At 43.0% G+C, this 21694-nt stretch overlaps 1 protein-coding gene across 4 annotated transcripts in view; it reads left to right on the forward strand.

The window, feature by feature from the left end:
• PLCB2 (phospholipase C beta 2) overlaps positions 1 to 21694 on the forward strand; it is a 62989-nt gene that overhangs the window by 15813 nt on the left and 25482 nt on the right. For all 4 annotated transcript variants that reach the window (XM_080593753.1, XM_080593752.1, XM_080593755.1 and 1 more), the window contains exons 5-14: positions 693 to 770; positions 3700 to 3768; positions 13951 to 14091; positions 14461 to 14540; positions 15190 to 15243; positions 17824 to 17899; positions 18506 to 18606; positions 19308 to 19474; positions 19691 to 19837; positions 20153 to 20310. In XM_080593753.1, coding sequence (XP_080449879.1) covers positions 693 to 770; positions 3700 to 3768; positions 13951 to 14091; positions 14461 to 14540; positions 15190 to 15243; positions 17824 to 17899; positions 18506 to 18606; positions 19308 to 19474; positions 19691 to 19837; positions 20153 to 20310 — 1071 coding nt within the window. The remainder of the gene's footprint in view (positions 1 to 692; positions 771 to 3699; positions 3769 to 13950; positions 14092 to 14460; positions 14541 to 15189; positions 15244 to 17823; positions 17900 to 18505; positions 18607 to 19307; positions 19475 to 19690; positions 19838 to 20152; positions 20311 to 21694) is intronic.

The raw sequence follows: 21694 nt of genomic DNA on the forward strand, positions 1-21694 counted from the left end.
GTTTCCTTTGCAGTTTATGCCTTCATTCTGATCTGGAAGGGCCTCCGCCCTGGTGTACAGTGTTCTGTATCAGCCCCAAATCATTTTTATCTAACTTTCTGAGTGTTTAAATAGGATGTGGTTCATCTTATAGGCCATTTAGATCTAATCCATGGAGTTTAAGAATCACCTCATGAAGTAGACTCATCTGTTGTATTAGATGGACCCCTCCTTGAACTCTTCCTGGCTAGATCCCCATGGACTGTAAAGAGAGCCCAGGTAACTAGCACAAATAGATATCTAGATGGTAGGTGTCGCAGACGAATGTCATCTATGCTTGGCTTAGGCTCCTTCTGGAGCTCAGAAGAAAGTAGGTGCCTTGGAGGGAAGGCAGTTCAAATGAAACAGTCACAGCTACAGGAACTTCCTTCTCTATTAATTGTATAGAAATGTCCCAAGAGTTATTTTAGCTAAATGCATAGTGTAAGATGAGACCCAGGCTTCAGCAGAAATCAGCTTCTGTAGCCTCACACTGTTACGCTTGAGATGTACTGAAGTAATCTGGTTCTTTCCATAAATCAGAAGACGATTCACCCGACTGGGTCTATATTTTAACCAAGAACCTTGCATCCCATGATGGATTCCCCAAGTCACATAAGGTGCTAACCTTTTGTGTGTTGTGTTTGTTTGTTTGTTTGTTTGTTTTTGGTCAGGAAACAGCAAATGCTTCTCCTGTGATTCTTCGGGTGGATCCAAAGGGCTTTTACTTATACTGGACCTATCAGAATAAGGTAAGTGCTGAGATTTCACAGGTTGGTCTCCAAATAGTCAATTCAAGTTTGTGCAAAATTGGAACACCAGAAGTGCTGGAGTACTGCACACAGGAAAGCAGCCACGCTCATTCCACTTAGCAGGAAACCCCACGCAACAGACCTGGAAGTTTAGTGCTTATTCAATGGCCAATTTATCTTCAGAGTTCCAGCAGGAGCAGAAAACTAAGCTGCGAATGTGCCAGAGGTGAGCGCAGCCATTCAGTGTGACAAGCAAAAACAGTCTTATACCTGTGAAGTTCACTATATGTGCCTCAAAGGACTTGTCAGAAAGGAGTAGTATTGATATCCCTGTTATCCAGCTTGCTAAAGGATTCTCCATTCCAATATAATGGTGCAGCTGGAATAAAAACAGCAAGAAGTGTGCAGTTAAATGTGTGCAGCATTGGCTAACATGTACCTTCTGTGTAGCCTGTTGTGTAACTAACTGACCTGCTATCTTTAAAAGTAATAAAGGTAGTGGTGTAGAGACTACATCAGGTCTGGAGATTTGAGTTGTACTCTTCTAAGGCCAAGGTGGTGTGTGCAGTGCTGGAGATAAAATGCAGGATGCTGGCTGCCAGAGGGGAGTTAGATGCCACGATTTTAGGAAAGAGAATTCTGCTCCTTGCTGATGGGTAACAACAAAGGGTGGAGAGGTCTGGCTTGCCTGGAGGTGGAAGGCTGGGTTTACTTCTGCTTTCCAGAGCTGAGCTGTGGTTCAGCTCTACTTCCTCCTCATGACCTACATGCTAAAGAGGCATGGTAGATAAAGACAGAGACGGTGCTCCTCCACAGCACGCTGACCAAGAGGCCTGACATGTTTTGGTGAGCTCTGAATTCTCCGAAGATTGTGCCCAGTGCTAGCTTGGGCAAGGCACTGCCACACAGCCCTAACATCTGAGAATACAGTATTGCAAGGCTGGGGACTGTGACATCCCTACAGAGGACGTGTTTGTCTTTCAGACCTCTCTGTCACTTTCATTCTCCTTTTCAAGGGCTGTGCTCACTCCTGGTGATAGAAGTTAGGCTGCAATAGTCCCAGGCAGGCATCAAGAAGTTGTAGCACTGGGAGATGCATAAAATGGGCCAGGGGAGCTGTTATCGCCTATCAAAAATGAGGTATTTCACTAGGTTAGTGGTGTGAGGGATTTAATTACTTTGGAAAGCTGCTGAGATAAGGAAGCCAGTTGACATGAGAAGACCCAGACAGGGGGGTCTCATTTTCCTGGAAAATGTATTGGTTAGCACTTAAAATAAACTAAACAAATTTGAGAGCTGCAGTGGAGCAACAGCATGGTTTACATACTTGGGCAAGTGTTTGGTGCCTTTCCCCCTCTCTGAGGGAATCCACAGAGTGTGTGTGAGCTAGCAAGGGTGGCGGGCAAATGCTGGCTGCCAGAGGGAGCTGGGGCAGGCTTGCAAAGGTCATGTGCAGGCTGACAAGCACAGCGACCAGGCACAAGAGATATGCTGGTACAGACAGAGCATGAGTTCATCGTTCAGTTGCTGAATTCATATGGATTACTAATCTTTCTATGGCTGATTTGTCTTGAGATTTGTTTGTCACAAGCAGCAGGGAAGAGCTGCGCTGTTTTTGTGCTAGGGATCCAAAAAGGAGTGAGGTTAGCACTAAAATTTCCATCCCGCTTGACAATAAAGTGGGGCTACAGCCAGAAGACATGGTATCCACATTGTTCTTTATTACAATCTTGGAAAATAATATCTGCTGCAACAAGTATAATTTGTTCTCCAGATATGTTGTGAGCAGGCAAATTAGTAACAGAGGAAGGAAATTCAGGCTGGATATTAAAAGAACAAACAAACACAACAAATAGCCAGTAGCAGGGACAGTGAGGATGTGGAGTGTGCTGCCTAGGGAAGCTCATGGAATGTCCTCCATGGAAATTGCTTCAGGAGGCTTGTTGGGAGAAGTGGTCCTGCCTGCCTTCCAGCTCAGCTGCTCTGTGTTGATTGCGTGAAGGCAAAAGACAGGTTCATATCAGTGACAGGAGATTGCAGGATTGCATTAATGTATGAACTGTTTGCTGGGGAGGAGTTTCCCCATTCAAACCTCTATGCATATCATATATTCCCTCGCATGACATGAGTTCCTGTCCCAACAACCAATACTCGACTGGTACAGAAGTGAGAGAATGTAATAGTAGAGTAGGAAAGGCTACATGTGCATGCTTTTTCCGCAGTACCTGTCCCCTTAAATTGATCCGAATGGTACAGAGTAGGATGAACACTTGGCTCACACCAACATTGTGTTCTTCCCCTGCAGTACTTACTGAGCACTTCATGTTTTGCCACAGCTCTGCCTAGATTCACCATTTTCATTTCAAAAGTCACACTATCTGCTTTCTTGGGTTTTATTTACCCAGCTCTAGTTCAGTATCCTCATCCTGCCATTGTACCCCGAGGTGAAAATGCAGCTGTGGTGGTGTTCCCATTTCCTGCTTGCCAAGGTTGGCAAAAATACTGCCTAGGCTCTGCCACTCCTGTTGTTTCTGCCTGGATGTCTGGGCCAGCTCAGGTCTACTGTGACAAGAGTCCATATCTGAAGCCCAGAATCTGGTGGTCAAGACAGGAAAACGGAGGCCTGTTGTGTGGGTAGACAGGAGTTTCATTTCATCCCAGTGTCAGAGCCTTTGTAATCCACACAGAGTCTCCGGCCTCACCCTGAAAAGGATGGCGCTGCAGACCAACACTGCCTCTATGCTAACCAGCCTGCCAGCTCGGCATATCGGCAGCTGATGTTCCCCTGCCTGCGTTGTTCCCGGTGGGAGAGCTCTTCCCCAACGAAGGGCACTGGCTCAGAGCAGCTTTGCAGCTTCTGGGGGCTCCGCAATGGTTTTGTCTTTACTTCTTCCTTTCCTTAATCTTCCTTGTCCTTGTTCCATTGTAGGAAATGGAAATTCTGGATATAACCAGCATCCGAGATACTCGAGTAGGGAGATTTGCCAAAATACCCAAGGTGAGTGCGTCATCGCTTCATTTCTGTCAGTTTGTATGGGAATGGCAAGGCTATCTAGGGCTTTGGCATAAGCTGATGCAGTTTACCTTGGCTTTCTGTTATAAGAAGGTTGAGGCACTATTGTCTCTTCACATCAGAACTATGTAAATATAGAAAAGCTGTCTACTCATGTTCTTAAACTTCCCAGTAGTTTACTGTACACCCGAAAGACACAGTTTGGGGTATATGAACCTATTGGAAGGAGTATGCCACAAAACTGGGAAAACAACATTTCAGCTTTCAAGTGCATGCCAAAAGAGCAATCTTCTGTTGTGCACAGCAGCTGTGTTCTCTCCTGTGCCATGCATCTGGCTGGTTTTAACCTTGGCCTGGCCTTATTGATCACTGAGTTACACTGGGAAGGAGTCCTGTGATGCTTCTGTACTGAGTTACCAGAGTTGCTATTGTACAAAGATGCACAGGCTGGGTCAAGGCAGCTACAAACCTGTAGTTAGAGTGAGACACCAACACAGTGTGTGGTGGTTTTGGTTTTTGTTTTAAAGGGAAGAAAATGTAGTTTCAGAAAAAAAGTTACTGTTTTTTCAAATAGCTTTCAATTGCCTGCTTGCAGGGTGACATACTAAGGGAAGCACATGATTATGGCTTTGTTTTTGGTTTCAGTTATAATTTAAGCTTCCTGCAGCAAAGTTGTGTCCTTACTAGGACTTTTTTTCAGGGTTTGACTTTTGTTTGCTTTGAACTTTTCTGTGTATGAAAAAGACGAGCAGAAAGTTAAAGTAAAGCTAGAATGTGAAAACGGGGAAAAAAGAGTAAAGATAATGGCTCCATAAGGTAACATAGGTGATTCTCAGTCTAATGTAAAAGAGGAAGATTTTGCAATACACACTGAGAGACTTGAGCAGCCTCTTTGCGCAAGAAGTATGGATGTTTTCCTAATACCTCTCTAAAAATGTCTAATCAAAGTTCCCTGAGGCTGATGCTTCTCAAAACAACCTAAGGAGATGGATGATAAATGTACAGCAGAGCTCAAAAGCAGTATCCATCTTTCACAATTCTTAAAAATCTTAATTATTTCTGAGAAACTGTTTCTTTTCAGAAAAATTACTAGAATTAAACATATTTGAGTTGTAAACAAGCCTACAATTTCATCTGTACCTTGTTTTGTGGGAATAATATTTGAAAAAAGCTATCCGAATTTTTTTTTCATTTGAGAATATACAGTTTTTGGAGCTAATAGAACTGAGTGCTGCACTCCAGGCAGAATGTCTGAAGGAAAAGATCTATGCAAAGGAGAGTTACGAGATAGTTTTCTAGGGTGTTAAACTTCACAAATAACCTGTTTATGAAATAAATCCAACTTTGTAGTTTATAAATTGGTGGTGGGAGTACTGAGGCCATAAATGGATGTCCATTTGGTAGCAGCAGCCAGGCAGGCAGGAGAATGACTGAGATTTTGGTAATTAATTAAAGAAGGCTTTCATTGGAGACTACCAACAGAAACATGGCAGCACAAGTACAGTGTCAGAGCTGCCTCTAGACAGAAAGAATTTCTACTCAAAAAACATCTTTCTGTGATGAGCCACTACTCCCAGAAAGGAAGTGCTCTGGAAACAAGACAAACCCCAGTTTAAGAGTAATTCACAATGGTTTTGTGGTCACCACATTCCATATCAAAGAAAAGCTGGTACCTGAAATAACCTTTTAAAAGATTTTTAATAAAAGTAGAAAAAGGCTCTAGAAAAGAGTATGAGTTCATGAGCAGTACCAGGGTAGCAAAAAGCAAGAGTGTTGGAAGCAGTGGAAGTGTCCCATAGGTAGCTCTGTATCTTTTCAATAAGATTGAAAAGTGACCTGTGTAATTCCCATCTTAATCAAAGACTCTTAAAGAACAGAATGAGAGATGAGGTCTTTGTATGCAAAAATTACTGCTTGAGATTAAGAAGAAGATATAAATGGTCTCCTAGGAGAAGATAGAACTAGTAAACTCCCACGCTCCCAGAAAGACCAGTGCTTGGGCCTGTGACATATTCCACATTCATACGTGATCTACAAAAGAGGTGTATAGAGAAGGCAGTTTTCCAATGGTACCAAGTTATTTGTAGTAATAAAATGAGGGTTGATTTGTAGAAAGACCTTGAATCACTGGTTGACTGGATGATCTAATAAGCGATGAAATTTAGTACAGATAAACATCAGGCAACACAGAGGAAAAAAAAAACCAACAACATTTTAACCTTCTTCTGACAGGCTCTTAGTTGACCATTACAACATACCCTCACGATCTTGTTTTTGAGTAGTAAACCTATGAAAGTGCTGACTTAGTGTTCTGTTGTATTTGGTCAAAAAAGTTGTCTGCTAAGATTTATAAGGAATTAGGAAATACCATTATGCCACTGTGTATGACATGAATGCACCCATATTTTCTAGTTTTTCTAGTGACTTTCCCAAATGAAACCAAGAACAGGAAAAAGTAGAAAAGAGCCATTTCATACTTTTATTAACATGCTGCTGTAGGAAGAGCATCATTGAAAGACGAAGAGCAGACAGTCTGCAGTGTGCAGTCTGACAAAAAAAAAGGGGGGGGGAATGTGGGAAGAGTATTGTAGAATACTTTAAAATCAGGAGCTGAATGGAGAAGGTAAGCATGAAGCTGTTGCTCAGTGTTTCTTCCCATGACAGCTATGCATCAAGTGGAATTTTCCAAAGGCAGGTTCAGCATGAGCAAAAAAAGGTGCTGCTGTTTGACATGTGTCATTGTGTTGTGGGATGCCTTCCTGCACAACGCATGAGAAGAAGAAGGCCTACAGAGAGCTGAAGCAAGGACAGAAAGCCTGGGAGGGATGCAGAGACATTGTTCAAGCAGCCTGAGATCAGGTTAGGAAAGCCAAAGCTCTTTTAGAATTAAATATGGCCAGGCTCAGCAAGGGCAATAAGAAAGGTTTATATAGGTACAGCGGTGATGAAAGGACGTCTAGGGAAATTCTGGGCCCTCTCTGGAAGGAAACGGGAGACTTGGTCACCTAAGATTTGAAGAAGGATGAGGTATATAAGGACTATTTTGCCTCAGTCGTCACCAAAAAGAGCTCCAGCCACATGGCTTGGGCTCCAGAAGGCCAAGGGAGGGACTGTAAGAATGAAGAACCACCCGCTGTAGGAGAAGATCAGGTTCAAGGCTACAAAGATGAATAGGCTGGAGAAATTCTCCTGTGAAAACAAGCTTAGGGAGTTGGGGTTGTTCAGCCTGGAGAAGACAACGCTCCGGGGACACCTTACAGGGACCTACCAGTGCCTAAAGGGGGCTACAGGAGAGCTGGGGAAGAACTTTCTTTGTCAGGGGGTGTAACGATAGGACTAAGAGTAATGTCTTTAAACTAAAAGAGGGTAGATTACATTAGATATTCGGAAGCAATTCTTCACTCAGAGGGTGGTGAGGCACTGGCACAGGCTGCCCAGAGAAGCTGTGGGTGCCTCATCCCTGGAGGTGTTCAAGGCCAAGCTAGACGGGGCTTTGGGTAACCTGGTCTGGTGGGAGGTGTCCCTGCATAAAGCAGGAGGTTGGAATTAAATATCTTTAAGGTCCCTTCCAACCCAAACCATTCTGTGATTCTATGAAAACTTATGGTTAGGTCAAGAAGGAAATGTCCTTTGAGGGTATTAAATACAAGATAAGACCTCTGGCTTAAGAAGTTGCTTAGCCACAAATTGCTGGAAGCTGCAGAAATGTGCCAGGGAAGTATTACTGGATTTGCCCTGTTCTTATCCTCTTCCCCAGGCATCTGGACGGCTCTTTGTTCTGGCCTTTTATAGCTGTTGTATTCTAGCTGTTTTAATAGGCCAGAAACAGTGTTTTACAGTCTTGGAAATTGGCTACAGTTGATTTTTTACCAAAAAAAAGAAAAAAAAAAGAAACAAAGGTCAAGCATTCAGTCATTTATTAAGTATTTTCAACATGCAGAAGTGATGCACATGATGACAACCTCTGCTGTGAAAATTGGAAGTGCTTTTTGAGTTCTGCATCTTAGTTTCATTTAATATAACATCTTTTTATTTCAGGAGATTTTCTGGCATTTCTTTGAAAGCAGTTTATAAAACGCACTAGATTGGCTCCTTATCCACCTTTCTCTTATGAGATGATGGGAGGTCTTGTGTCGGTACTGAACCAAAGTGGTGGGAGAGATGTGCCATCCAGTCCTGGAAATTTCCAGTTTACATACAGCTGTACTATCCTGACTGCTTATAGAGCATGCTTGAAGTCCTCAGTTGTGTATTCAGTTGGCTTTCTGGAGAACAGAATTTGAGAACACTCAAAGAAATGCCAAAAGCAGTGAAAATTTCTTAACAAGAATCACCACACCCTTCCCATAGTTCATCCAGATCTGGTGCATAATTACAAAAAGGTATAAATATGAGAAAGTGGTGTGGCAAAGCAGAGAAAGATCTGAGAGAGGTGAAGGGTGGAAGAATGAAAGAATGTGCTGGTCTCCCCTGTTATGTAATAATGGCTTGGAATGGTTGTGGGATATAGCTGCTGAAATTAATAGACAGTCACTCATCTTATTGGCTAAAAGTGGAAGTGAAGGAGCTAATGGTTGATATTTAAGACAAAGAGAACTAGATCACAGCTGTTAGAAGAGCTTCAGATACTAGCAATAACAAATCAATCATCCTTTCCCCCTGCCTTGCAAATGACACCAGCCGTAGTAAATCCATGGCCTCTGTGAGACAAAGCATGTGGTTCAGTTTTCTTACTGAATCATGACCGAAAGCAATTACCAGGAGGGGCAGTGCTTTGCCATGGGCATCTAGTGCTTTCTTCTACAAGGTACCATGTGCTTTCTGGCCCTGGTTTGATCTTTGTGAAGGTCAAACATGGCCTGAGCTTTGTCACACCGAGGTAGGTAAAATGAGCCTCCTTGCCTACTGGGTGGTTGTGCTATGGATGTTGGGAGTTAATCTGGTTTCTCAGGACAGTAACATTCTGCTGCCGCTGCCAAAGGAAGAGGTCTTGTATTTTCTTCGTAACTTCTCTTTGCACGGCAAGAAGACTAACACCAAGGGCTCTGTGCAGAAGACCATTTCTGAAAACATCTGCTGTTGCATGCACTCCCTCACCAGTACAGGTCCCAGTATTGTCCCAGCAAGCTGTGAGGCAGGGGTTGGTGGGACCTCCTCTCTGACTGCAGGGTGCTTAGGGAGTGTCCAGCAGACAGGACTGTAACATCCAAGAAGGAACAAGTAGCTAAGAGCTGGCAGCAACAGGAGCTACCTCCAAGTACGCTCTGTTTGCCCCAGAAGGAAACTTCAGGGAACTAAACCCGCCCGAAGGTGAGGAACAGCTGTGCCCTTTCAGCAAAGGCTCTCCGCTCTGCTCCTGCCTCTGGCTGGAGCCCTTGCCTCCTGGCATGTTAGCACATAAACATGCACGCAGCACGCTGAAGTCCTCCTATGACCTCTTCTATGTGTGTGCATTTTCCTCTTCTCGCCCCTGTTACTTTATTTTCTTTGAGAGCTACACAAAATGTTCTGCAGCTTTTCTTCTCGATTTTTTTTTTTTTTGAGAGATGGGGCAGAATGAACTCTGGCACACGTTCAAGAACAATAAAGATAAGAATTAGCAGACTTTTAACATAAACGAGACAAGATAAAAAGCTATTGAAAGTAGTTCAGCAGCATGCCAAAGCAGATCAAGATGTTATTTACAATGCAATTTTGTGTTTTTCTTTGAGTAACAAGGAACAATAACAGCTGCTCCATTTTGTTTTCTTCTGGTGCACCAAGACCCTAGAACACTTGCACAATGTAATAATTAAGACCAAAATACATGGTGCTGTAGACCAGGCTGCTGAGCTGTTGGGTATGTCTTGGGTTTTGTTTAGACATTTTAGAAGGTACTGGCTCTGAAATGAGCATAATTTTTCATGAAAACAAAAGTTGCATTTTCTCACTATTGCTCATTATTATAATACAATTTCATCCTCCATACACACGTTGTTGTTATTGAATCCAGACATGTGGACGCTGAGCTGAACATGTACGAGGTATTTCTCATGGACTTTGGACAATAAAGTAGGAACCTGCAGTGTTTAGGAACCACCTACGTAGGGAGCATTCATATTTGCTCAGACATGAACAGAGTGCTGAGCCGTGGGCTATATCCAGGTTGGGGGCTGTCAATCAATTTGCTATGTTGCAGGGTTAAAGAGAGCAGCTCTGGGCATCTAACATCACCTCAAGTGCTATGCTCTGCATTCAGCAATGGGTGTGAGCACAGTTCCCAGGATGGACCTAAACAAGGTCTGATATTTGGGCCTCAGAATAAAAGAGTGATGATCCTAAGAAGCTGTACAGAGACAAACTGATACCTGTGAACAAGAGAAGCAAGTAGAAACCTCTGGCTTGCAAACTGAGAGTGGAGCAGGGGGGTCAAGAAAGCAAACAGCCACATCAGAAATATGGCCTTTTGCCATGCTGGGCCCTTTTGCTGCCTCTCCCGTATTTCTGCAGCATGAGCTTGTGGACTACAGGGACAGAAGTTATTGAGGATGCACAGTCTGGATCTCTCCCTCACAGTCTGTTCCTGTTTCATTCCAGAAGGCTGTGGGTTATTTTGTGCCATGTGAATCTGTGTGCTGCTGTGTTTTCTGGCTCCTGTAGATAAGAGCAGTGAAGTGCTTCATCTGTGTATCTTTCTCTCCCTCGTCTCTCTGAGATGCTTGCTGCAGGTGATGCCAGCGCTCCCTGCTGCAGCTCAGCCACGAGCCTCCTGACTCCCACAGTGCTGCAGTTCTGCCAAGGAGAGAACACGAGCGTTACCTGAAGAGACAGAGACATTGAGATAATCTTGGTGCTGCCTTTCCATTTGAGTGACCAAACAAGACCTTCCTTCTCCAAAAATCTTTCAGTCCTCAGGACCACTTTCCCCTCTAGACAGGGCACAGTGACCAGAGTCTTGGGCATGTTTGCTCTTCACTGTGCCCTCTCTGACTCCTCTTCTTACAGTCTTGAGAATGCACCAGTTCTCTTGCTTAGTTTGTGTTTTTTTTTTTTTTTTTTTTTATGGGCTTGGTACTGCTGTCCTAAAGAATGTAAGGGGGAAAGAGTTTGCTTGTGTTTTCTAGTTCTGTTCTCCAATACCACAAGCGCTGCATCACGTAACGTGTTTCACGGGGACACAGAATTGTCATTGTGCAGCGAGTGCGTGCAGCTGTAGCAAATCCTGGCTGACATTTGGCTGTATCCTGTTTCAAGGAGAGAAAAGACTCTTTCCATCTCTTGCGTTAAGCCTAGTTTTTTGTTTATGTTTGCATGAGAATTTGCTTTTCTCTGGATTATGAATGTGTTTGTTTTTTTCAGATCAGGATTTTAGGGAAATCAGGAGGGTAGGAAGGGAAATGAAAGCTGATTCTGTATTTCAGCCACTCTGCTGATTGGTTGTTTTCTGTTTGTGTGGTTTTTTTAAGTGGATTTCCTAACTGTGTTTCCCTTCCTCTGATTTGCATAGCTAACGTGGTTGTCCTGCTTTTCACATACCAATTCCTTCTTTTCTTTTATGTCCACCTGCAGTGTGGCATTAAGTGATTACCAGTGAAGCTGCAACACAAAGTGCTGAAGGAATACAGGTTATGAAAGAGGAAAACATGGCTTGAGGTTCTGTGCCTTTGGACACAGTCTGCTCTCCCCATTTTTGCTCGGTGTTATGCTAACATCACTGCATTTATCCCATGAGGAAGATAATCCTCATGTAAAGTAGGCATCACAAAGTAAGTGAGTGACTTGCTTAAGGCTAGGCAGGAAATAATTGCTGGGAAAATATGACCCAATTTAGATCCCTAAGATGATCATCCTTCCCTCTTTTCCTCTCCCTGCTTCAGTTTGCTTCTTGTACAACTAAGCTAACAACTTCACAGAGGTGTTAAGGGGTGTTGTAAACTAATACAGCATCTAGAGAACTCTATAGGGCAAGGCTAACCATCAGCTGCTTGTTCAGAGAGGGCGGTCAGGCCATTACCGAACACTGCACGCATCAAATTTTGTCTGGCAGAGCACAGCGAGAAGGGCAGAAGCCCTGGTACATCATTCAGCCTGCTAGGGACACATCCTGCTCAGAAATGGCTGCGGGAGGGCCAAGGGCCACCAGATTGCAGAGACGGAAGGGGAGGGAGGAGCCGATTTGTAACAAATACAGGAAATGAGTTCAGCATAAACCACAAGTTCTCCATTGTCTTAGCTTCGTATAATTTACAACACCAGAGGTAAGGAAGCTGAACAAATACTGCTGGGTTTGCAAGATGAAGTTAAATTTGAGACTAAAATCCGGACACTTTGCCACTTATCAAACGTGTAAGCTCCATCAAGAAGTCACTGTGGGTGTGATAGGGTATGTGGATGCTGTTCACTTCTGCAAAGAAAAATTGCTTATAGTGCAAAAATGACAGATTTTTGAAAGCCCGTGTCTTTTAGAAAATAAGCAAATCATCTGGGTGACTGACTGCCTTCCCACTTCTTTCCCTCCATATATTCTTGGATTACACAGGTTTCAGGTACCACCAAGGAGAGGCTTCTGTGAAGTGAGAGACAGCAGTCAGATGGTCTTGAGTTATAATCCAGCTCATTTTGTTTTTTCTAAAGATGCCTGTTTGCTACAGGTGTGTCCAAATTGCAGATGCTGCAGGAATTTGGAAAAATGCAGTGGAAAAAAAAATCTGCATAGTTCCTTATAAAATATATATGCAGTTCTCTGTGTGAGACAGTGCAGACATATGAGAGTGCCTGAAGCTGAGCTGTTTCAGTCTCAACTGTCATAGTCCAAACGTAACGAGAAAATTCAGTGGCAGAAACAATTGGTTGCATTTGAATCACACTGGAATTAAAACAGTTGCTTGTATATATATATTTTTTTATTGGTTTTGGCTAAATTGAGGTTCATGAAAGACCAGGAAGTTAATTTTCATCACCTTGCAAAGGTTCAGACGTTGTCCAGTTAATAGCAGATTAATGAGTTGCTAAACATGAGCTGAGCTGCAGTGGCTGACTTTAAGTGCTCTAAATTTATAGCAAACACGTAAAGTCATTTAGCTAAAAGCTCTTTTGCTGAGGTTGATGTGGTAACTGTAATGTGTTAGGGTATTACTGATGTTAGGGTATTATTTGTTGAAATGGAATAACTCAGCCATGTGTCTAACTGCATGTGCACACAATGAGAGTTCGGGTTCCAGCTCTAGTTAAATTTCTGAGAATGATGTGCCCTTCTAAGAATCTCTGATTGTGAATTTTGCCCTTAGTTTCTGAAAGAGCAGATGCTCTGACAGCCTCCCTGTTTGCTTTGATGTGGATTTATCCTGCACTTCAAATAATAAATTGCTGTGCTTTATTTGAGGACACGGGAACTTTATCCTTTTGTTATAAAAAGAGACCATCAGTGTAACTCCAGGATACCTTGGTTTAGTGATGCCTTACATAGGAATGCAGAAAATGCTAAATAAGTTAAAGGGATTCTATAAATACTTTCATATGGTGATGAAATCCAAGTATGACTAATCGGATGAGTCTTATACTTAACAAATCTCTGGTGAGCCGTCGCTGTAGGACATTGCAATTGCTATGGAAAAAATAAATTTAGCAACTGACAACTCGCAGAAAATGTCACTTGGAAGGAGAGAGCCTCCGTCTGCAATAACAAGGCTTAAACCCCGTAGACCTTCTGGGATCCCTACCACCACTCTTCTTGTGGTGAAGGGAAGCTACAGCAAGAAGTATCACGCTAATTTAAAAGACCTTCTTAGCATATGTTTTCACAAATGGCTGTCTGTAATAACTTGGTTATGAACCTCTGGTATGGGCAGACCAAATACTCATCTGCCTGTCTTCAAGTTCAGGCTGAAGATTCACAAAGAATTTCTTTCAAAGCAGTCTCCAATGTGTACTTTTTTTAGACCAAAACTGCATGTTTGTGCAGTGATGTTGGTCACAATGTTTTGTTCCTTGAAGGATCAAGGTAATGCAGGCTCCAGAATAAAAATGAAAAATAAGGAAAGACAAGGAAGATCGCATTAAATATTTTTGCAAATGCTGAAAAGCTTGCTGTGGATTTGGGTCAGTGTTTGCATTGGGTCCTGTGTGTTTTTTTCAGATGCAGTTTGCCTCATTCTCCCTTTGTCCTGACCTGTTCTGTTTATTTTACAGTGCCAGAAGCTCCGAGAAGTTTTTAATTTGGATTACCCTCACAGCACCTTTCTGCTTAAGACTCTGACTATTGTATCTGGCCCTGATATGGTGGACCTCACTTTCCATAACTTTGTGTCCTACAAGGAGAATGTTGGCAAGGTATGAGGAACTGAGGGCAAGGAAGCACTGGGAAACACTGAGCTGGGACATTCAAGGGGGAGCAGGAAAGAAGAAGGGAAGACAAGGAGCCTGCATCCTGTCAGTGTTACCAGCAAGGTTTTGTTCATGTGTGTTGTTTTGTGCTTTGTGTGAATAAACAGCTGAGATGACTCAGTAAGAAAACTTTCGGTTGCTGGTATGCATAGGCAGTAGGAAGGTGATGTAGTCAGGCCCAGGGTGCAGTTGGGATTTGTAGCCCAGCAGTATCAGGACATGTCCACGCCCTCTCCATGTTCAATGCGGTGTACCTACTCATGCAGTTCTGTAATGCCCAACTACCTCCACTTTGTGTCTTTGCTTTTTCTCCAGAGCTGGGCAGAGGATATTATGGCCATCGTTCGGAATCCCCTCACATACAACGCTTCTCGGTACACCTTCCTGGAGAAAATGTAAGTGATTTCTGACAAACATTGTTCTCTGAAACATTTATTTGTTGCCCTTTCTGTCTCTAATAGAAAGAAAAGGCTTCTTAGCTTCCAAGTCTTTTGGGCAGTCTCCAAACGAGTCCTTTTTTCAACTTGGGTGCCCTAAGGCACAGGGCAGGGGGTTGATAAATGGGCCCTCTGTTGCATGCCAACTGACTGGTACCACAGTACTTGAGCCAGTCAAACACACACATGGTGTTAGATACACAGGTGGTATTAGACAAACTAAAATTCTGAGCCTCAAATATCCCCCACCCACCCACAGTCACAGTGCTCACCCCAACAACGTGCTGCCTCCTCTTCTTGTCTGTAATGCTGTTTGGTTGGCAGCCTGGGATCGCTAAGGAACAGTAGGATACCATTATCTCATATTTACGTCGTATGTTTCAGAGGAATCATTCTGATATCAGTTCTCTTACAATTCACCTGTTTCTCCTTCCCAAGAAGTGAGAACAGGTTCTGTCTTGAGGTTAAGCTCACAGTCTGCAGGACCCTGTTTTCCAGTTAATGTTGGTTTCCTTTCCCAATTGCATTTTCTTTTTTGCTCCTTCCTTAACAGAATCTGTGAGACTGTACAAGTGAATTTTCATCATCTTGACTTCTTTTTTCACAGCCTGGTGAAGCTGAAGATGCAGCTTAATGCAGAAGGAAAGATTCCTGTCAGGAAGTGAGTATGGTTTTTTTGGTTGGTTGGTTAGTTGGTTGTCGTTTTTTGTTGTATGTTCAATTAAAGACAGTAAAGACAGAGGAGCTGGTAAGAGGATGGTAGCCCAGTGGCTTTAGCTGCCTACTACTGTGCCTAAGAGGTAAAGGCCATTGCCTCTGTATTCAGGTCATGAGGTCCTGCTGCACCTAGGTCCCTCCCAGGCCTGGAACATAGTTTGGGTCTGGAAGGGAGACCTTTTGTGACCACTTTCTTCATCTACAGAAAGAAATTGTCTTGAACAGCCACAGACTTCGCTTCCAAAGCTAAATAACTTTGGTAAAATTCTAACTGGGGATTTGTTTTGCAAACCTGAGTTTTGAGACTTGTAAGACTTCTTTGAGATTTCATACTAGGAGTTCTGTATGCATTCCATTCCTACAGGAGAACTTTTTGCTTGACTCCCCAGATAGCCTGAAGTAGGGATCCATTGCTTTCACTCCTGTCCTCATGTATGACTGCTATACCTATTCTCCCCTGGTGTAATTCCACTGCCTTCCACCTTCACTCTGCATGCAGGTGAGGGAAACAGCCTTTGAGGACAGACCACTGGGCCAATGTTAAGGCTGGCTGAAGTACAGGATAAGGTAGATTTGAGCTCAGTGCCACAAGTATTGGCTTTGTTCATCAGGGTAGGGCTGCCATGAGAATAAGCCAATGCTGCTTTGCTGAAGCAAAGACGGACCTATTACTTCTCCCCTACACTGCATGGCATAAATACAGAATTGGTTTTGTGCCCCTCAGTGTCTTCCCTAGTCAGATCACTCCATGGCTGACCCTGTGACTCCTCCACGTTGATTAACTTATAGACTGAAAAAAGGCTGTGATGCAATGTTGAATTCCCTTTTGGGTACATAATTTATCTTTTGTCTTAAGAACAAGGACTTGCATTGAGTGCATTCATGGGTATTCACAGGAAAGTTCTGAACTGCTCTGCTTCTAAGCTTATGCTTATGTTACCGCATCACAAGATGCAAGTGCTAATCACCTGTAATAAATACACTACCTACTGTGTGTTATATTGTATAACGATTCCACATTAAATCTGTGCTGGCTAAATGTGCTCCTGGATGGTTGATCATTATTCAACAATAAACATTTTTTGTTGTTTGTTTTCTAAACCACAAAACAGTAGAATTTCATTCTACCAGAAACCAGTGTACACATCAAGGGGCTTTTAAAAATGTATAGCTCTTTAATGAATAACGCACACTAGGGAAAGAGTACTTCAAATTGATCTTTAAAATGCAAGCAAGGTAGCATTACTGTAGAGAGAAAGCAGCTTATTTTTCTGAAATTAGCTCAAAAAATGTCTGGTGCAGTCTGTACCCCTCTTCAATGCCCTGGTCTTTCTTTCTTGCAGAGTAGAAAAACAAACTTATGGTCTAAAGCATTACATGTTTAAAATGGTCTGGATTAAGAGCCAGATTTATAAAAATATTCAGCATTTCCAGTTGCAGGTGTATGCAAGGTTTTCAGAACTCCATGTCAGACTATTTTTTTTAAATTCCACATTTATTTGCCTTTCTCTTTGGACATTTAAATCCCTTTTGAAGCATAACAAGGGTGCTGCAATTTTTGCCTTGCAAAGGGTTGCTTGAGAAATCAGCATGCAGTGAGTTTGCATAAATCATCTGCAGCTCCAGTTGAGCACTTTTCCACCTGTCAACACATTTGGCACTTTTTGTTCTCCTTTTTTGTCTTTGAGCAGCTGTGATGCCAGGAGTGTAATAGATCTGACATTTAAATTTATCCACAACAGAGACCTCATTGTTGTTGACTGGGATATTCTGAAATTAGGGAGAGCTCAGTTATTGTTAATATTCTGTAATACAGCAGAGGCTGCTTTAAGCCAAAGGCTTGACCAGGTGAGTTCTGCCCTGTAGACCAATACTCAGCTTTCTAAATTGAAAGTGAGCTTTGGTTTCTGCAGCAGCAGAGTTTTGTTTCCATCCTGTAGTATACCAGCTTCTTTTCCTCTGTAGTGAATTTGTTCCTTGAATTCATGGAAAGCCTTTGGTTTCCAGGACTGAAATTTTTGCCTTCTTCTAAAGCAGCAAATATGTACAATATTTGTTTGCTTTTTTTGGAATATTGTCTTGACTACAAACTTATTGCTGGCTAATGCCAGCTACTGCATTGGTAATGTCTTGTGGGAGGAAGTATGGGGAATTTGTAGCATGAGACCAGCTACCAAAGAGGGCACCTCTAAGAGATGTAGGCAAGGACAGCGAGCAATGATTTTGGGAGTAAGCTGGCGCAGCTTAGAGACAGGGTTCTTCTAGATCCCTGTGCAAAAATATAGAATTTCTATATTAAGGCATCAGTCAGAAAATCCACTATAGGCTTATAAGATCTGGTCCATCAAGTACTCTTGGAGAAACACTGCCTTCCTTCTCTGGTTCATGTTCATAGTCTTATTGTCGGTCTCCTTTGTTGTGCATTTTGAATGTCTTGCACTCTGGTTGCAGCTCCTAGCCACCCAAACCTGACTTGACTCCTGTTACACTGTGGTGATGGTTTCTTTTTTCCTTGTCTGCTTAGTATTTTTCAGATGTTTCCTGCAGACAGGAAAAGGGTGGAAGCAGCATTAAGTGCCTGTCATCTTCCAAAAGGCAAGGTAAGGGTCTTACAAGGTACCCAAAGATCTCTCTAGCTTGAGAGAAATCTTTCTGACTACCCTGACTGTGATTCCCTTGGCTTTAAAAACATCAGTCATGCAGATGCTCCTAAATTGCTTTGAAACCCTGTCCTTTTGCCAGCTACCTTGCCTTAACTGCAGGCCTGCTAAGATAAATTCTTACTGTTTGTAAAGCAATAGCACTTGCAGCTCTGTCACTTGCATTATGTGGCACAAGAAACAGCACATTCCCTTCTGCCTGTTTCACTGCTCTTTGAAGCAACAGGTCTCATGGTTACTCTTAGCATTTCTACCAACCTGCAGAGTACAATCTGGAACTCTAACGGTTCCTGTCAGTTCACCACGCACTAGCTTTATATCGTCACACAAGAGGCACCAAGGGACAGTTTAAATAACTGTCTGTTCCGAAGCAGGCCATTATAATACTTCTCCACTCCATCTCCTCTTTCCTAAACACCTCGCTAGATGTTCCAGTTGCTTATTTGCCTTTTCACAAGTGAGTGCTGGACTGGGGGTGTTGAGTGTTAACAGAGGTGAAAACCATCATGGGTTAATGGTACTGACATGTCTTTCTTTCATTCTCAGAATGATGCCATCAATCCAGAGGACTTCCCTGAGACTGTGTATAAAACTTTCCTCATGAATCTGTGTCCACGGCCTGAGATTGATGAGATATTTACCTCACAGTAAGTTTCCCTCAAGCCACATAAGAGGACTTGATTTCTTGTGGCAAAAGATAGGCAAAAAGGTGGGGAGAGGGGTTGCTACATTTATTGTTTGGCTGCTCTCAAGCCTGCCTATAAAGGCAGGTACCAATGTCACAAAACAGTGCCAGTGCATTTAACTCTTCCACTGACAACCTCAATAAAAGGGATCAGGCCTCACTGTGCTGCATGGGCTCTAAACGGTCACTATCAGAAGGGCTGATTCCAGGTCAACACTAGATTGTGCTAACGTGATACTACTTGTGGCTAGCCCTAGACAAGACCACGTACAGCATTAGAACCAGAGAGCTTTGCCAGTAGCCAGTGAATTCTTTTCAAATAGCTAAACCTGTGAGTTCTTAAACGGACTTAATTCCATAGGGCAAGTATTCAATGTGTTCTGAAATTCAGTTACCTTTAGAGTTCAAGTCAGAGGCTCAAATTATGCTTTCTTCTTCTGTTATACAACTTCTTAACAGTAGCACATTAGTTAGGAAGAAGAATATAAAGGAAGAAAAATAGCCACAGAGGGAAGCATCTTTTACGGGAAGGAATGTAGACAGAACATTGGGCCCAGAGAACTGGGTGCCCATTGCTAACCTGAGCAAGGACCAATCTCTTGTGAAGTTTTCTGAGTAGTACACTTGCCTTACCTCTGCTCCCCTATAATTCTCTCCCCTTAGCCATTTAAAAGCAAAACCCTACATGACCAAGGAACACTTGGCAAAGTTCATCAACAAGAAGCAGCGAGACTCTCGCCTCAATGACATCCTTTTCCCACCAGCAAAACCTGAGCAGGTGCAGAGCCTGATAGAGAAATATGAGCCCAGTGGGATTAACATCCAAAGAGGTGAGTCTTGCTCAGCCCGTAGGTCTTGTTTTTATGTCATGTCCCGCTGTCAAAGTAGCATGAAAATAGTAGAGGATCTCACACCTTCTGCTATCCTGGCTTTCCCAGGGGAACAACCAGCCTGATTCTCACAAGCCTCTGTGTTGCAGTGCACTGGGAAGGAGGTACCAGAAGCATTTTGTTTCAGTACCATTAACATCTTTGTTCTCTATGTAGGGCAGTTGTCTCCAGAGGGGATGGTCTGGTTTCTCTGTGGCCCTGAGAACAACGTGATAGCGCTGGATAAATTGGTGCTGTACCAGGACATGACGCAGCCACTCTCACACTACTTCATCAATTCATCACACAACACATATTTAACAGGTATGGGCAGTTCCAGAATCTGCCTCAGCTCCATCAGGTCTGTATCATCACCATGGATAGATGAATGATCCTGACAATCACTCAGGCAGATGCATCTGCCCTGAAGTTTGGAGGGCTGAGGTCTGTAAAGCACAGTAAGGGGCTTGACACTTAAATGCTGTGTAAGAAGAAGAAATGTCACCCTGTTAGCTAAAATATCTTGTCATTCTGCCATGCACACCTGCTCAAAGACAGCAGAGTTCTGTTGCTCTAGTTTATGCAGAAAGTGTCCCACATGAATAGCTAAAGAGCCTCCCTGCTTGTGCTCTCCTCCAGCTGGTCAGTTTTCTGGTATCTCGTCTCCTGAAATGTATCGCCAGACACTGCTGGCTGGCTGTCGCTGCGTAGAGCTGGATTGCTGGAAGGGCCGTCCCCCGGATGAGGAGCCGATCATCACTCATGGGTTCACCATGACAACTGAGATCCTCTTCAAGGTACAGAAAGAATCTTCTCCGTGCTTGTAGTCCTGCTTGGTTTTAAACTGATCTCGGCTTGAGGAGGCTAGCTGACCGAGGTAACAGTCAACTGCATGGGCAGAGGGCAAAAATGTTTGAGATATAAAGACTGACGGCAAAGTGAATGAATGTGTAGATAGAATGACAGATGAGCAAATAGGTGATAGGCTGGAGTTTGTGTACGTTTTTAGAGTTGGAGGACCACCAGGGAAGTTGTTAGCTGGATGAAGATGAAGGAATGATTGAAATGCAGGCAGTCAAGTAGAAGTGATGGAGAGACAGTTGAGTAGGTGTGCCTGCACACACGCAGTTGTGTAGCAAGATGGATGTATGGACAGAAAGTTGCCTGAGAATGGTGGATTTTATGGATGGATGCAAGTTGGAGAAACAATCAAGGTGGCTTTTAGAAAACAAATGTTTAAAATGAGTTCATTTTCTAACTGTTCTACAGCAGGTTTGTGTGTTTTACAGCCTCAAATGGTGGTGCTTTGGAGGAGTAGGTTCTAATTACTTCCTAATTAATTACATGACTGTGTGGAACGTGTTCAGGGGAGCAACTGCTCTCTAGCATGCTGGGCAGACATCTTCCCTGAGGATTTAGATGCCAGGCTTCAGAAGCACAGTCCAAAGCCTACTTCTCCCTTGAAAATTTAGGGCATTTAACCACAGAAGTTACAAACATCAATGCACCAGTTAAAAATCAATGCACCACACACCAGAATAAAAGCTGGGGGGTAATTGCAAAGGAACAAATGATGTTTCTTTACCATGTCAATTAGCAGCAACAGGGAAGAAAATAGTGGAAAGTTTGTGGCAGCTTAACAGGGACTTGGGGGAAATATGATTATTTTTTCATCATTAATGCTGGGAATGTTTCCATGGTATTTGCATTTGAAATGTCAGCGCTGCTGGTGACTGAACATTCCAGTTTTCTCTGCTGCTAGACAGAAGAATTTTATGAGCAGGTGAAATGACAGAAAATTGGACAGGTTCAGAGGTAAGAGTAAATTAAGTTTGAGGCAGTTTAATCTGGTGCTGTGTACACCTTTCTCTACCAATTGAAAGTGCATCTGGCAGTGATTTGCCTCCCTCACTAGATATTCTGTCATTTCTGGATACATTAAGCCATGTAAGGAAAAAAACAACTGAGTTTTAGGTCTTCAATTTCACATTTATGCAAACTATTGACTTCAGCTGTGTGAAAGAGAATTATAGGGCTTTAAGGTTGTATCCTTTGGAGCTGGAAATCTGGACAGCTATGAAAAAGAAGACATCTTTCACTTTCTTGACAGAGAAGTTTAGTTACATTAAAGAGAACCTCCTGACAAGGATGAGTGTGGAGATCTGAAACTTGGGGATTAGT

The sequence above is a fragment of the Anser brachyrhynchus genome, assembly GCF_964034855.1.
Source record: "Anser brachyrhynchus genome assembly, chromosome: 5".
Lineage (NCBI taxonomy): Eukaryota > Metazoa > Chordata > Aves > Anseriformes > Anatidae > Anser > Anser brachyrhynchus.